The sequence below is a fragment of the Paralichthys olivaceus genome, chromosome 16 (genome assembly GCF_024713975.1).
Source record: "Paralichthys olivaceus isolate ysfri-2021 chromosome 16, ASM2471397v2, whole genome shotgun sequence".
Lineage (NCBI taxonomy): Eukaryota > Metazoa > Chordata > Actinopteri > Pleuronectiformes > Paralichthyidae > Paralichthys > Paralichthys olivaceus.
In genome coordinates this window covers 20720862-20737412 of record NC_091108.1, presented here as the reverse complement: position 1 = coordinate 20737412, position 16551 = coordinate 20720862, and the positions used below count along the sequence as shown (strand labels likewise).

General features: G+C 42.5%; 1 protein-coding gene across 5 annotated transcripts in view; it reads left to right on the top strand.

Annotated features, from left to right (window-relative positions):
* chd7 (chromodomain helicase DNA binding protein 7) overlaps positions 1-16551 on the top strand; it is a 69777-nt gene that overhangs the window by 42395 nt on the left and 10831 nt on the right. For all 5 annotated transcript variants that reach the window (XM_069511635.1, XM_069511632.1, XM_069511636.1 and 2 more), the window contains 15 exons: positions 517-693; positions 938-1081; positions 1165-1263; positions 1443-1626; positions 1731-1947; positions 2317-2512; positions 2750-2917; positions 3096-3275; positions 3384-3494; positions 4653-4864; positions 7359-7558; positions 7980-8139; positions 9534-9623; positions 13935-14038; positions 16117-16246. In XM_069511635.1, coding sequence (XP_069367736.1) covers positions 517-693; positions 938-1081; positions 1165-1263; positions 1443-1626; positions 1731-1947; positions 2317-2512; positions 2750-2917; positions 3096-3275; positions 3384-3494; positions 4653-4864; positions 7359-7558; positions 7980-8139; positions 9534-9623; positions 13935-14038; positions 16117-16246 — 2372 coding nt within the window. The remainder of the gene's footprint in view (positions 1-516; positions 694-937; positions 1082-1164; positions 1264-1442; positions 1627-1730; positions 1948-2316; positions 2513-2749; positions 2918-3095; positions 3276-3383; positions 3495-4652; positions 4865-7358; positions 7559-7979; positions 8140-9533; positions 9624-13934; positions 14039-16116; positions 16247-16551) is intronic.

The following is a 16551-nucleotide window of genomic DNA, read 5'->3' as shown; positions in this document are numbered from 1 at the left end:
GCTTGTACTGGGGGGGGGGCACTTCTGTAGAAATTGATATAGTTTGGTGATTATTTTGATCCAGACCAGATAACTGTAATTTAAAATTATGCCACAGACTGGTCCCCACAACAGACACAGAACATCACTAACCCTTTTTACCATTTACACAAGAAACATGTCAAACATAACAAGGAGAGTCTTAGGATGAGAGCCATAATTACAATGGCCTGCTCAGAACAAACCTTAGACGCAGACATTGTAGGTTATCACCAAAATGGAAGAAGGTAACAGCTGATGTTGCACGTTAACATCTGCAAATACATGAACCCAACTCGCACTTGAGTAAATGAAAGGGTAAAGATATGTATTGTTATTTATATAGATATGGAATCTATCAGGACATGACATTTTGGTAATGTTCAGCAGCCCTATTTCTCTCCCAGATAAACAGTAAGATGATGGAGGAGTTGGGACTTTTTTAGATTTTTCTTATTGACCTTCATTCTTTTCCCCTCTCTGCCTTCCTCCCACCAGGGTAAAATAATAAAGGGAGCTTATCGGTTTAATGCTGTTATAACAACCTTTGAGATGATTCTGGCTGACTGTCCGGAGCTTCGCAGCATCCCATGGCGCTGTGTGGTGATAGATGAAGCCCATCGCCTCAAAAACCGAAACTGTAAACTGCTGGAAGGACTCAAAATGATGGACATGGTGAGTTGTGGTCTTCTTTTGTTTGTAAGAAAGTGATCTCTATGTCAAAAGTTAAGAATATTTTTAGACAGTAAGCACAAGTTGATATAAATAAAACATTTGAGTTGGATAAATCAGCCTTGTAGCTGTGCCATAATATAATTCACTGTCCGCTACTTCAGGTTTTAAAATCCTGTCAACATCCTCCTTTCATTTTTTTTAGAAACTCTAAATATGTCCTTCCTGTCTCTGCTTTCTTCTGCAGGAGCACAAAGTTCTGTTGACAGGAACTCCCCTCCAGAACACTGTGGAGGAGCTCTTCAGCTTACTCAACTTCCTGGAGCCTGAGAGATTTCCCTCTGAACAGACATTCATGACTGAATTTGGAGACCTCAAGACTGAAGAGCAGGTAAATGGACAGTTTTTAAACCTTTGCACAGTTCCTAAATTCCTGTTTCAATGAAGTGTTAACATTGCCTCTGTGGATTTCAGGTTCAGAAACTGCAAGGCATTTTGAAGCCCATGATGCTGAGAAGACTGAAAGAGGATGTGGAGAAGAACTTGGCCCCTAAGGAGGAGACCATCATTGAGGTAGGACCAACATCTCATCATAAATGTCTGAGTTCAAGGGTGATGTCGAAACATCTTCACCTATTCTGGTTATGTTATCCATTCAGCTCTCCAATCCGAATCCTGTTAGAATTACACAAACAAGCATTTAAAGAATGTCCAAAAAACCCAAAATAATCGAATTTTTTTGTTGTCGTCAGGTGGAGCTGACCAACATCCAGAAGAAATACTATCGGGCCATTCTGGAAAGGAACTTCACCTTCCTGTCCAAAGGGGGTGCAGGAGGAGGTGGCGGCGGCGGCGCTGGAGGATCCAGTGTCCCCAACCTCCTCAACACCATGATGGAGCTGAGAAAATGTTGCAACCACCCCTACCTCATTAATGGTATACACACACTCTACAAAAGCTGACACACCACTGCAGTTTAAAGACTCAGCAAACCAATTATTGCTCCGGATGATTTGTAATTATTCTTTCCTGGTGACTAGGTGCGGAAGAAAAGATCATTGATGAGTTCAGGGACTCCCACGGAGGCTGGCCCGATTTGCCAGACATGGCTCTCCAGGCCATGGTCCAGGCTGCAGGCAAGCTTGTGCTCATTGACAAGCTGCTGCCCAAACTGAAGGCAGGTGGACACAGAGTCCTGGTGTTTAGTCAGATGGTCCGCTGTCTGGACATCCTGGAGGACTACCTCATCCAGAAAAGGTAAGAATAGAGACTAATTAGCATTTCATAATAAGTGCAAAGGAGCTGGTTATCATTAGAGTGCTGGTATCTTCTGGTCAAGGCTTTGTAATCCCAGACATTGGATGTCTGCTGATACTCAGTCTGATCATAGCTGCCCAGTGCACCCTCAAGAAGAAATCTAAAAAATTAAACACATTTTTTTGCCAAAGATGTACAGAATTGAAGTGTTCACAAAATAGCAGAAGGTACACACGGCAAGTAAATTTGAGGATAACAGGAGGGTAAATAGAATATTGGATTGGCCCTAAAATCTGTTTGTCATATCTTCTACTAACTGCTTTTTACAGTTACAGTTATTAACAGCTGTGCTTCAAATTCTGTGTCCAGATATCCGTATGAGCGTATAGACGGCAGAGTTCGTGGTAATTTGCGGCAGGCAGCCATCGACCGGTTCTCTAGACCAGACTCGGACCGTTTTGTCTTCCTGCTGTGTACACGAGCTGGAGGGCTGGGCATCAACCTTACGGCAGCCGACACCTGCATCATCTTTGACTCGGACTGGAACCCTCAGAACGACCTGCAGGTAAAAACCACACCATGCTTCACCTGCTGTTTTTTTGTTTGATTGTGGTTGTACTGAGGACTCCTAAAGAGCTTGAGCGGTGGTCAGCCTCGGAAATACTGTCAGCCACATTTAGATCTTCACTTCACTCTTCTGAAACCTCACTTTTCCAGCTGAACGTGCTACTGAACAGATCTAACAAATCTATCATTCTCTGTGGAATAATGTTTCTGAATTTTCATCTCTGCCCTCCACCAGGCCCAGGCCAGGTGTCATCGTATCGGCCAGTCAAAGGCGGTCAAGATATACCGTCTGATCACCAGGAACAGCTACGAGAGGGAGATGTTCGACAAGGCCAGTCTGAAGCTGGGGCTGGACAAGGCCGTGCTGCAGAGCATGAGCGGACGGGAAAACGCCAACAGCGGGGTATCTACATCAATAATTTCAGATTGATTTATTCCTTAAAGTGAATCTTTTCAGTGTACTATGTGTTTAAAGGCAACTCTATTTTCTGAGATCACTAAAGTGTTTTCAGACTTCTTATTCGGGTACACGACTGAATCCTTTGCGGCCACTGAATTAAATGTTTTCAATTGTGGTCCAGGTCCAGCAATTGTCCAAGAAGGAGATCGAGGACCTGTTGAGGAAGGGAGCCTACGGAGCTCTAATGGACGAGGAAGACGAAGGCTCAAAATTCTGCGAGGAAGATATCGACCAGATCCTCCAGAGACGAACTCACACCATCACCATAGAGTCTGAGGGGAAGGGCTCTACATTTGCTAAGGTAAAAAAACTTCATGGCCTAAAGACAATGGAAATGATAGAAAATCTCATGTGTGATGTGTTATAAAAGTATAATATCTGAACCGATGCATTTGTTGAATGTCTGCAGGCCAGTTTTGTTGCAACCGGTAACCGAACAGACATTTCTCTGGAGGATCCAGACTTCTGGCAGAAATGGGCCAAGAAGGCTGAGCTGGACCTGGATGCCATGAATGGACGGGTAATTCTAACACACAAGCACATACACTTGCAACTGTACATGCATAATGTGAACACAGGTACTTGCAATATTAAACACAACCACAAACAGGAGATGTGATTAAATCATAAAGACACAGAGACAGAACAGTCACACTATGCAAATTCTCACATACACACATACTTGGTGGCATCCTCTTACTGGAAAGGGACTAGCATCCAGAATTTGTCAGTCAGGGGGACGAAAGTGAGAAAGACGGAGAGCGTAAGAACAGGAGGGAAGCAAGAGAGATTAATATTGACAGTCGGGAATCTCCTCTCTACCGTAATTACCCATGTTTCCCTGCTCTCGCGTGTGTGTATTTGAGTGAGAGAGAGTAAGCTGCTTAGCTCCACTTAACAGAGCACAGATGCTTGGAGGGTACAGAGATATCACTTAGGCAAGTGCTCCAACACACACACACACACACACACACACACCCACACACCCACAGACCAACAACAACTCAGTCACATTGTTACACAGACATTAACAGGCATCTTTATTTTTTCCTTTCCTTCTCTCTCTGTATTTGCTCACTTGTTTTCTTTCCGTATTTCTATTCTGAGTAGTAGTCCCTCCTGATTTCCTCGTCTCTCCTGCCTCTCTAGTGGAGGACCCTCCACTGACACACTCCAGCTCTGTGAGCGTGAATGCATGCCGCTCCCCTGGGATTTCTTATTGTGTGATGTTAGAATTGAAAACGACTGCAATGCTCTGTGATAATTGTGGAACAAACCACTGCCCTGTTTGCACATATTAATGTGACTGTAAGGGGAGAAAATCTAATTAATTGAACAAAAATGTAATTCATTAGACAACATAATTAATGTCAGGTAACGTTTGAGCTGGGCAGCAATTTTCTCAGCTACAGGAATTAAACATGGAGCCAAATACCCAATTAATCAGATTCAGTGCAGAAGGTGTCATGTATTCGCAAAGTAGTCAGAGTATACAAGAAATTAAAAAATGGAATATATCACAAGAATAAAGCAGAGGCTACTTTGCATATTGTTATTGGTGGGTTTCAGGCCATCTGCATTTGAAAGCAGGTTCTTGGTAATGATCGTTAAAAAAGTACACCAGAATCTAGGCCATAGAAGCATGTCGACTTAACGCCTTTATTGAATTTGTCTCCAGAACACACTAGTGATTGACACACCAAGGGTGAGGAAGCAGACACGCCACTTCAGCAGCGTCAAAGAGGACGAAATGCTGGAGTTCTCAGAGCTGGAGAGCGACGAGGACGAGCCAAGCAAACCCTCATCCAAACCACGACGACCCCAAGACAAAGCCCAGGGCTACCCCCGGTCCGAGTGCTTCAGGGTGGAGAAGAACCTACTGGTCTATGGGTCTGTTACATATTCATGTTTTCTACTAAAAAAACAGATGGATAACTATGTTGACCACTGATTGACTCACAAAATGACTGGAATTAATGCAAATCAGCCTCGATCTATACATTTTAGAGGGGTTACAGGCATTACAGGGGAAAAAATCTCAAGTACATGAATGATTAAGTTAAATACTAATACAAATTAGTGCCCAGATCAGTGGTGTTGACAGTTTGGGAAATCTTATTAACTCAAAGAGTAAAAGGGTCAGCTTCTGGACTGTTTGATATCTGTGCTCATTGACTTCCTGGACTCGTCACCAGGCACCGAGCAACAGAACCTAACAGGTACTTATAGTTGGATTTAGTTCCTTTCGGACTGAGCCAAGCAAGCTGTTTCTGCATTTCCGTTCTTAATGCTAAGCTATGGTAACTGGCTGCCGGCCGTAGCTTTCACTCATGATTCCTTCATGATTCAACAACCTAAATGTTCCTTTTTAAACACAGAGCAATCACAACATAGAAGAACTGTGGTGGAAGGAAACATTAAAGCAGATGATTCAAATGAATGGAGGACAATATAGTTTTGGTTTTGGTGTATGTGGAGTCTTGTTGAGTGTAGTTCATGAGCACATGAGTCAATAGATGCAGACCTGCAAACAGAGTGATTAAGTGAGAAAGCGTTCGCCTCAACAGACACAGCTGCCTGTAAATACAGTCATGTACACATTCACACTTGCCTACAGAAAGCATGTTTTTCTCGTGCTCACAAGGTGACTGGAGAGCAAATTTCAGTCTCAGAGTAATGTAAAGCCTCATGTGCAAAATTTGAAATGATCTTCACTAGATTAAATTACATTGAGTTCAAACAACATCCAAATTTCCTTTAGGAAATGCCTGTGTACTATGCATTTATATCTGTTTATATCTGTGCAGTGATGGAAGTGCATCTGAAACTACACAATACACAATAACAGCCCTTCAAGTCTAAAGAGATGGCCGTACAATATACTGCACACAGAGGCAAATTGACACACTTACCACAGACCGTGATGAGTCTGGTGAACCCGTCCATTTCATGGCTGATTTGGCGTGACTATGTGTATGCGCGTTTGCAAGGAAGAACAGTGGTGCTAGTGAGATGTCAGCGTTGTTATTGTTACAGTCTAGTCTCGTGGCCCGAGGCTGTAGGACACAAAAACACACTGACTGGGCCTGTCCTCTCTGCTCGGCGCTCTGTTGTCTTTTCCCATCAGCCATCTCTCTCACTCACCCTCACCCATCATTTGACTCTATCTGAAATTGTTCAGGGTAATACTGTTTTGCATGGTTCAGTGAAGATTGGGAAGCGGCAGTGGAAAGAATTTTTTAGCTGAGAACAAGACCACCACATCAGTCTTTTGGGTCGCTTGCTCTCTGGAGGTGATGGGGCGGCGGGTTTGGCTGTGATCCATGATAACACACTCAGACACAGACACACACACAGAGACACACACACACACACACAGAGAGAGGGATGTGGGCCCGACACTCATCAGTATCTGTCGCTGGAGTGTGATAAATGTCTGGGATGCAGGAAAAATGATTTGGACTTGTGAACATACTCATGAAGGATCAGGGTCATGTGAGTGAGTTGTTTGGCACACAAACTGTCTGACAGACTTAGTAAAATAATTATATAGTTTAGCATTCCAAACAAGAAGCTTGATAATTTATTGAAGAACACATTTAGGTTTTAACCTCACAATAACTGTAAGAAACAATTTTTGACTAATAAACTGATATTTAATCATAAATTATTTCAAGTTTACAGAGCACTGCATATAATTTCAACTTAAAATAACAATTTTAAAGACCCAATGAAAGGGATGTCAGGGTGCTATTTGATTTCAAGTAGTTATGTGTGTTATGGAGGGATTTATTGTGCATATTTATTCACCTTTGCAGTAGCAAATAGCTTTTCATCACACCCCTGCACCAGAATTGACACCAAGTAGCAATTCAACATGTAAAATCATAATTGTCTATAATCTGTTGTTCAAGACTTCTCGCCACCACCTTCCATCTACGCCCCCAAATTAAACCAATGAGTCAGATAGCAGATGTTCCTTTGCGCCGGTCGATAACTGGCAGAATTTAAGCCATGGGCAGGGAGTCAGAAATCCAAAGAGCATTGTCATTTGACATAAAAACAGTAAAAACAATCATCAGAAAATGAAAATCATGAAGAGAGAAATGGGATTTATTGTCAAAAATAATTATTAAATAATTTGACATTGTTTATTTGATCTGTATTATCAGCTAACTGTAAGCAGTGCAGAGTTGTGCACCAGAGCAATTTTTTTGTTCTAACTGATCAACTAATTTGATGATTCCGACAATCTTTGTAATTTTGCGAACTTTTTGCTTTGATTTCCAACCCACATCATATTCAGTAGTGTAAGTTAAAAGGCAAGTGTATCCATAATGCTGACAGGTTTGTCCGCTTCCTTCTTCTTCATGTCTGTCTTTAGATGGGGCAGGTGGAGTGACATCCTGGCCCACGGTCGCTTCAAGCGCCCTCTCAAGGAGGCGGATGTGGAAACCATCTGCAGAGCCCTGCTGGCCTACTGCCTGCTGCATTACAGAGGAGACGAGAACATCAAAAGTTTTATCTGGGACCTTATCACCCCGAGTGAAGATGGGACCACTAAGACGCTGACCAACCACTCCGGTAACACACACTCAAACAACACACTAGACGCAATATGAACGTTGTTTGATTCAGCTTACTGCACCCTTGATGAGCATCTGAAAATAATGGAATGATGATGTACCTCATAATCTTAAATTTATATCTAACTCTGACTTTTATTTCGTATCAGGATTTTTCATTGTAGGCCTATAAGGTCAATGAGAAAAAAATTGTTGCTTTAAAAATACAATAGACGGTATAAGGTTAATATGCAAACAATATTTGAATCTTATCAGACATGTGATGCCTTCTTTTGGCTCTCGACACATTTCAGGTATTATATAGTTAAATAGTTGAAAGGTGTATAAAATTGTTGACATTAATTTTATATTGTGCATAAATAATGTTTAAGCAAGGTGTTCAGGTTGTCACTATTTCCCATCTCACCTCCCACCCCCAGGTCTATCTACCCCAGTGCCTCGGGGTAGGAAAGGCAAGAAGGGGAAGCCCCAGGCCCCACCTCCACAGACCCCGCGAGCCGATTGGCTGGCCAGCTGTAATCCTGACCACTTACTGCAAGAGGATAGCTACAAGAGACACCTGAAACATCACTGTAACAAGTAAGGCTTCCTCAAACTCCTGAAACACCATGACAGCAAGTGATAATAGATGGCTTTGTAATTTTCAGGGGCCAGAAACATTATTCACAGTATTTTTGGTTGAATTTAAGTTTCTAGTTGAAATCTCATGGATACCAAACTAATGTGAATGGAACTGGGTCTTTAAAACCAGGACATATAGAGGCATGTTGCATACACAACTTAAACATAGGCAGCCATCTTCCTGTTTTCTTCACCTCTCTTTCTCTCTCCCCCTCTCTCTCTCACTAATTCACTCAATCACACACACAATCATTTGCTTTGTGGTCAGCTCTTTCTCTTGTTGTCAGGGAGATATGCTTCCTTGCCCTCCAGATTCAGTTCCAAGATTTTTTATTCTTCTTGAGGGGGGAAGTTTGTTTGTTTGTGTGTGTGTGGCTGTGTGCCAGGCCAGGTGCTAGGCAGGCAGACCTGTTGGAAGTGGGTGAAAGATGCATGCGCACATACACACACATAAACTCACACGCGCACACACTTGGGGGTGATTATGTGGTGCCATCTGCTAGGCTGAAGCACAGCGTTGTGTGGCTAATCAGGCCTGGCACATTGATGGATGAGCACTCACAGCCTGCCAACAAACACACAAAAACGCACACACGCACGCACTGCAACTTGTCCAACTTGCAACTTGATGCACAAACACACACACCCTGCAGAATGAGTTGCAAATGACTGGCTTAACCCCCCCTGAAACTAAACTTTCTTTTTCCTCCCTTCCACACAGGGAGGAAACACATCTCTCTACCACTTCATTTTTTCTCCTCTCACTCATCCCCTTCTCCCCCCTTCCCCTACTCCTTTCTCCTGCGCCAAACCATTATTGGCATTAAATCCTGGTGACAAATGTTTACAGTGGAGCAGATCTCGCTCATTTCCAGTGTCAGGAGATCAAATCTGACTTTCTTCAGCCTTGACCGATATGATTCATTTCACTGTAGAAGTTCCTTGAACATTAATTCTTACATCTTTAATTTGTATCTAGAGAAGACAGCAGCTGTATTTTCAAACCAGTAATTCAACAGAAGAATACCTCAGGATATTTTCCATCTGAATAATCGAACATCCAAGATCTTTATCTCACTGTCTTAGTAAATTCCACATTTCTGCTTCTGTACAGCATATTCTACAGTCAAGTCAGTTCATTGTGGCTCGTGCTATTATGACTCCCCCTCATAATGAAACACCTTATATCACAAGCACCTATAATATTTTCTTCAACACAGGAAGGGTCAAACATTATGGGGGACCCTCATAAATAAGCTACGTAACTGGAATACACCAGAAGATCAATGTTGCCTCCTTAGGAATCTTTAGTCTACCCTACTAATGATCTGCTTCTCTAACTGTCCACTCAGGGTGCTGCTGAGGGTGAGGATGCTGTATTATCTGAGACAGGAAGTCATAGGCGACCAGGCCGAGCACATCCTGGAAGGAGCCGATACCAGGTTAGTAGATTCTCTATACTACTTCCTCTTTGTCTTCATGTTAGTGTCCCATTTACCACAATTCACCGTCCTACTGAGGACATAGGAACATGGTTTTCTCTTTTGGCTCCCTCAGTTGTTTTCTGCAGCCTCTGTGCTTTTTGCTGCTTACGCCAACTACTTCTACTACCACTACTTGGTTCCTATTCTGACACAAAACGATAATTTGGAGATGATGTTTCTACTGTAACCTCTTATTAGCCTCTGTAGTTTCAGAGATAAAATCTATTGATTTTGAGCAGGACCCTAGATAATACATGTTATAAAATTTAAAGATATTAAAAGGTTTAAACAAACTAATCTCACAGAGGTTCGGATGTCCTGCAAATAAGTTCCTGATCTGATTTATTTATTTATTGACTCCGATAAAAACAAACAAACGCAGTGTGGTGTTTCTCAGAATGGCAAGCTTTGCACGTTATCATTCATCCAGCAAGTTTTTTTAGATTTTAATTTACATGTCTATTGATGGTTCACAGGCTAGAGAGATATAGGAAACAAGAGCAGTGAGAGGGGTGTGACATCAACCGCCAAAGCTATATGGTTAATATGATTCATGACAAAAACCCAAATCAGCATCTGTTTTTTTGAGAAATGATTTGTCCAAACCTCAAAGAAATTATAAAGAACATTAATGTGTGATTAATTATTGTGTGATGTTTCAGTCTGTTCCAGTGACCTCTTTGGCAGGTTTCTTTTCATTGTGACTGATTCAACAAGCAGAAATGTCATCATTGGAAAATAAGCTTTTATCACAGTTTGTGACCCATTTAGATGATTTAAAAAATATTTTTTCAAAAGGCTATTGCCTATATTGCTAATTATCATCAGAAACAAGGTCTCTCAGCACAGTGGTGCTGATATGATGGTCAGATACACTGCTCACCTTGACTGTTTCCTTGATCTGCTTCCTACATCACCTTCCTTCACTGCTTCCTCCATCTTTCTCTCTTTCACTTTACACTTTGCTTGGCATCTGTCCACATCTCCCTCTCTCTGCAGTATACTTTGGTCTATGATCATCTCCCATCCCCCTCTCATCACCCTTTCACCCAGATGTGAATGCATTTATAATTTGGAGCACATGCACTTCATGCTGATCTCTCCTTCCCCTCCCCTCTTTCCCTCCCCCAACTCGATGGCTACTGTGACACACCCGTTAATGTGTGTGTGTGTGTCTCAGCGCGTGCCAGACGTGAGCATACGGGTTGCTATCGTGCCAACATATGCCAGGGGGATTTAGTATGCCAGTCTTGGCGCGCACGCATGTGTGTGTGTTGCCAAGGCCGCGCATGCTGCTGTTTGCAGAGATAAGAGACTATTTCCCAGTTTCTTCTCTCCTCCTGACACCCTCAGACTTTCTGTGTCCATTGTGTATTGTACCCTTTCTCTCCATAACTAGCAGCAAGCACCATTTTCTACCATCTTATTTCCATAGTGGAGGATTTTGTTTGCTTGTTGTCACAACACAGAATTTATCCTGCAACAACACAGTGAAATGTTTTTTATTTACATAAATAAGTAATCCTGTTCTTGACCAGATATCTGGTTTTGGTCAGGCTCTTGTAATTTCAAAAAGGAGTTAAAGGAAAACCTGCAAGCTCATAGTGTGTTCACTACAGTCATTTAATGGATCATCTTACAATCCTGATTAAAGCAAGATCTATAAAAAATTTGAGAGTGAAGTTTGAAAGGATGTTGTGATAATTTGACAATAAAAATGGTGTAAAGAAAATAATATTAGGGTGGCATTGTCATATTTTAAAAGCTTGACTCTTACAAAGACTAATGTGTGCAAACTATCATTCCGAACATTAATACCACAAGTGTAGATCAGTCAGTACAAGATACAGTATATTGCAGCATATATATATTTTTATAATGAAATCTCTAAATGGTAGACGATCAGCTCCCTCCTTTGTAATATGGTCCAGCACTGAACTCATCAGTTATCATTTCCTCTCTGTGTAAATGTGGGGAACATGTATAGAAGATTTGGGAGAGACAGTATCCCCGCACTGTAATTGTTCCCATGTGTCTGACTTTAGTGCAGGCACACCCAGCCTCTGTCTGCTCCTATCAACACGCCTACTTTTGCGCATGCGTTTTGTTTATCAGGTGGTATGGCAAAAATAGATGTTTTTATCCAGTTTCAAGCCACAGTTTTACAGTTAAATGTTCACAGCTTGGTTGTGTAATCTGTATGTTTTAACTTGGTATGAGATTTTTAACTCCCGGACACTAGATACGATTGTACATAGGGTTAGGGTTAAGCCGGTATGCATACCTGCTTGTTTTTAGCATAGCTGCCAAGGTTAGCCAAGCCCATTGGTGTTTTTATCCTGGACAGTAAGAGGGTGAGACAGCGATCACTCCAAACACAGTCTACAACAAATCCTGACACAGGGGCATTGCCAGAAGACGGCAGTCCATCGATGGCCCCTCAGTGGAGGTTGTGGAGCCGAAGTGGGAAATACAGTTTATTGAGCGCCTTATTAAGGAGCTGGGTTCCCATCTGATCTGCCTCAAACCGGGAGACAATCAGCAGACCTCAGATGAAACTTTTTCTCACAGCTGGATGACGTTCTGTCAGAGCCTGTCCCCTCCCTCACTGCTCCTCCAATTACATACAGACAGCTGATTTTATTGAACTCATTCCTGCTCATCCACCCCTCTGTCCTCATTGTGATAGTGCACTCTGGCACTAATGACGTCATGTCTAGGCGATCAACTAGACTCCACTAAGAACTGAATTACATGCCTCCACCATAGAAAGTCTGGGGAAGGTGTGTCCTGTCTGGTCCAACTCCCACAATGACCAAGAGCTCTGAGCATTATAGCCCTGTATTTAGCCTGCATGGATGGATGCAACATTTTTATACTGCTGCTGGACTCTTTTTATTATGGATTTTATTATCATGTTGATTCATTCTGTACCAAGTGGGATTTGTTCAAACGTGATGGGCTGCATCCAAACAGGAAAGGAACATTCATTCGTAATTTTATACATTTTTTGGCTTTTAGCTTGAACTGATGGTTTGCCCCCCAAAGCCCCTACTCGCCCTGACAGTATGAGTCTTGCTGGTCCTGGTATAGTCTGTTCCCACATGTTTGTTTGGATCACTGAAAGGCTATAATGAATTTGCCTATTTTATGTGTTCTAATCTACCATCCTCAACTTACTTCCACTTTTATTTAAGACATTGAATCTGTCATTATGTTACAGTACAACAGAGTTCTTATTCTTAGTGACTTTAATATCCATGTCTGCTGCCCCTCCTCCTCCTTGTTAATCTCGGATTTCTTTTAAACTTTTAGATTCTTTTAGTTTGACCCAATATGTCAAGCAGCCCAGCCAGGTCAAAGGGCACACTCATGAACTTGTGCTTTGCCATGGCTTCTGTGTTGACAATGTAAACCTGATCGATTTTCCAGTCTCAGATCATAATGCAGTGCTTTTCCAGGTCCCACTCCTTTAACTTAACTCCAAACCTCACCACTATGATTCGTTCCTGCCCCCTAAACTCTCTCAAGTCCCTTTCGGTTGAAGATCTTGTCAATTCTACAGCACCTGTCAGATATAGAAAGCAGAAACCTTATTCTCTGCCATGGTTAAATGAAGAAGTAAGGAGCTTCGAGAGACGATGCAAAAAAAGCTTAGCGGTAATGAAAGGAGGACGAAAGTGTTTCACCTGCCTCTCTAAAAAACCTGATACTCACCAATCAGTGTACTGTTAAAAAGTCAAGGAACAATTTCTTCTCCTGAAACGCATTGTTGCACTTTCAAAATCATCCACCTGTCCTTCAGACTGCATTCTCACTTTGGTTTTAACATCTGTATTTCAGACAGTTGGTTGATATTTTAGCTTTTAGCTAACTAATAACTAACTAACTAGCTACTATTTTCCTTCCCCTTTTAAACAACATCTTTTTTATTGCTGGAATTGACTGCACAATAAGAGAGAGAAAGGGGTTGATACAGAACAGTAATCACAGCAGTGAAGCTGCTTAAATCTTATTGAACAGAACTTTAACTACAATACAAAAAGTCTGTTTAAGCATAAATTGAGATTAAAAATTTTGGAAAGTTGATTATTATCTCTGGTTTGTGGCTGACAGCTTTTACAGTCTGATTACTACCTACATGGTTCACAATCAGTTTCAGATTTCATTCCATTTTGTTTGAAATAAGAGTGTTGCGCTGCTAAGGCAAATTGAAAACACACACACAGCTTTATTATCAGTAATGTCATGTGTTTATCTCTACCACAGTGAGCTTGATATCTGGATTCCCCAGCCGTTCCATGCTGAGGTCCCAGCCGACTGGTGGGACGGTGAGGCCGACAAATCCCTGCTTCTCGGTGTCTTCAAACACGGTGAGAGGCACATACCAGCGTCGCACACTCTCTGTACACACAGATCTAAATCTTCCATCAACATGGCAGCCATTACACGTACAGTATACACATAACATGTCAGCACCTTCAGACACACTCGCTGAGATGCTCCAGTGGCTTCCAACCCAGTACGCATCAAGCCAGCAAACGCACACACCCCGTTGCGTATGGGGTGAGCATGCACGCACACACACACGCACACACACGCACACACACACACACACACACACACACACACACACACACACACACCCCCGACATCCAACCCACTTCTGTTGCCACCAGTTGATTGGTGTTGCTATGGTGATAACGGTACGCAGCTGGTAGGCTCAGCGTGCTATCGGGAATGTGATTGATTGCTGGTTTCACCACTGGCTATGAGTCTATGTGTGCTGCTCTGTGTGTTACAGGTGTTTTGTTGTTAACAAAGCCAAACTCAAAGTTAGAATAATTTGATCCTTTCTCTGTGATAACTGTTAAACCAGGCTATTTGGATTGTCATTTAGAAAACGTGCCAGTTGTGTTAAGGTCCCAGTGACATTAACACAACTGGTCAGCCAAAGGGTGCTGACTGACTGTGACTCCCAGTGACAGATTGAGTGTAATTGTTGTGTATGGAGACCCTCATTCATATTAATTTGGCATAATTGTCATAATTTTTCCATCATTGCCACTCTCTATGATTCTATTAGGGGGCACACACACACACACACACACACACACACACACACACACACACACACACACACACACACACACACAGAGGAATATAAAAGGACTCACCCATAGTTAATCATAATCCTCATTCACTCGGGAGGCCCTTTGGGGGATGGACTAACATGCACGCGCAGACACACACAACACACACACACACTGTAAGCTTTGTATGCTGACATACACACACAGGCAGACAAATAGAGTGTTTCTCTCTCCCTCACACACACATTCACTCATACACACGCAGAAGAGTGATGGCCTATAAAGGCTCCAATGATTAATGTCTGGCTGTGGGTGGAGAGCCGTGTGTGTGTGTGTGTGTGTGTATACATCTCTATCTTTGTAAGAATCACTTTGAGTTATAGACCCTACAGAGTGAGGACATTTTGGCCGGTTTATCACAACCGGAACACACAAACAAGAGTTGTTTAAGAGTTAAGATTTGGTTCAGGGAATGACTTGGGGTTTGATATTCAGATGTGATGATTGAGGTTAGGAACAGGAGCTTGGGAATGCATTAGGAGTGTCCTCATAAAGAAAGAAATGTGTGTGTGAGGGAGTCAGAGGAGGTACCAACATTTTTGTCTACTTTAACTGTGATGAGGATGAAGGAAGGAGGGATGAACGAAGCGTTGATGAAGAGTGGGTGTGATTCTGTTATGATGACCCCCCCCCCCCCTTTTCCTTTCCTCCCCAGCCATCTGACCTCTTCTTTTTTTTTTTTCCTCCTACTCCGGTCTGCCTCTTTTTTCCCCCTACACCCCCGCCTCCCCACGTCCCAATGTGTCTCAGTAGGACCTGCACATTCTAATCTGTTCTGCCTCAATGCCCCTAACGGACACACACAAGCTACGATTCTCACACCCACTAACTCACTTTCACAGACATCATGACACACACTTTTTCCTCTCTCTCTCTCTCTGCGCCCTTCTCTCTTCCTCTCCTCTTGCTCCCTCTCTCAGACACAAATGAGCACCTGCAGGCTCACTTGGATGAGCACACACACACACTCACATAGTGAACAGAGACGAGTGTACAAACACACACATGCAGGCTGTCTGTCTTGTCAGCAGCTGGCTCCTGGGGTCTGCCCTTCTGCCGCAGTTTTTGCCTATTCCTTCATTTAATATGGATGCTGTGTGTGTCTGTGTCTGTGTGTGTTTAAAGAAAAAAAGTGTAATGTTTGTGTAGTATCACGATAGATCTACAAAGTACAACTTCTCCGAAGATGTTTGTTTTGACTCCGGTGTGTTGACCAGTAACTATGTAGTCTTCACCACCTTCTGACATGAATTTGTAAGCTTCTGTATTAATCACATAATTTTTTTCCTCCTCTTCAGGCTATGAGAAGTACAACTCAATGCGGGCCGACCCCACCCTGTGTTTCTTGGAGAGGGTGGGCATGCCGGACGCCAAGGCTATCGCCGCTGAGCAGAGGGGTGCCGACATGATGGCAGATGGCGTTGAGGGGTAAGAGAGCAGGCTTCACTGACCAAAAGACAGTTTCTTAGCCATTCCCTCCTTCATCTGTCTCAGATTCGCCACTTTTTACACTTTCCTGTGGCTTTTTATCAGTCTGTCCTTTCTCTTGTAATATCTCAAGTGATCCCATAGATTCTTGAGCTGTAAACAATATATGCAAAGGAAACAGACAAATTCTAATTTATTTTTGTTGCATCAACATGTAGGCCACAGTTTCCTTGGCCCATGTTTGTAAATCTGATCTGAACATTAATTGTTTTCAGTGTATAGTATCACAGCTGTTACAATGTTCA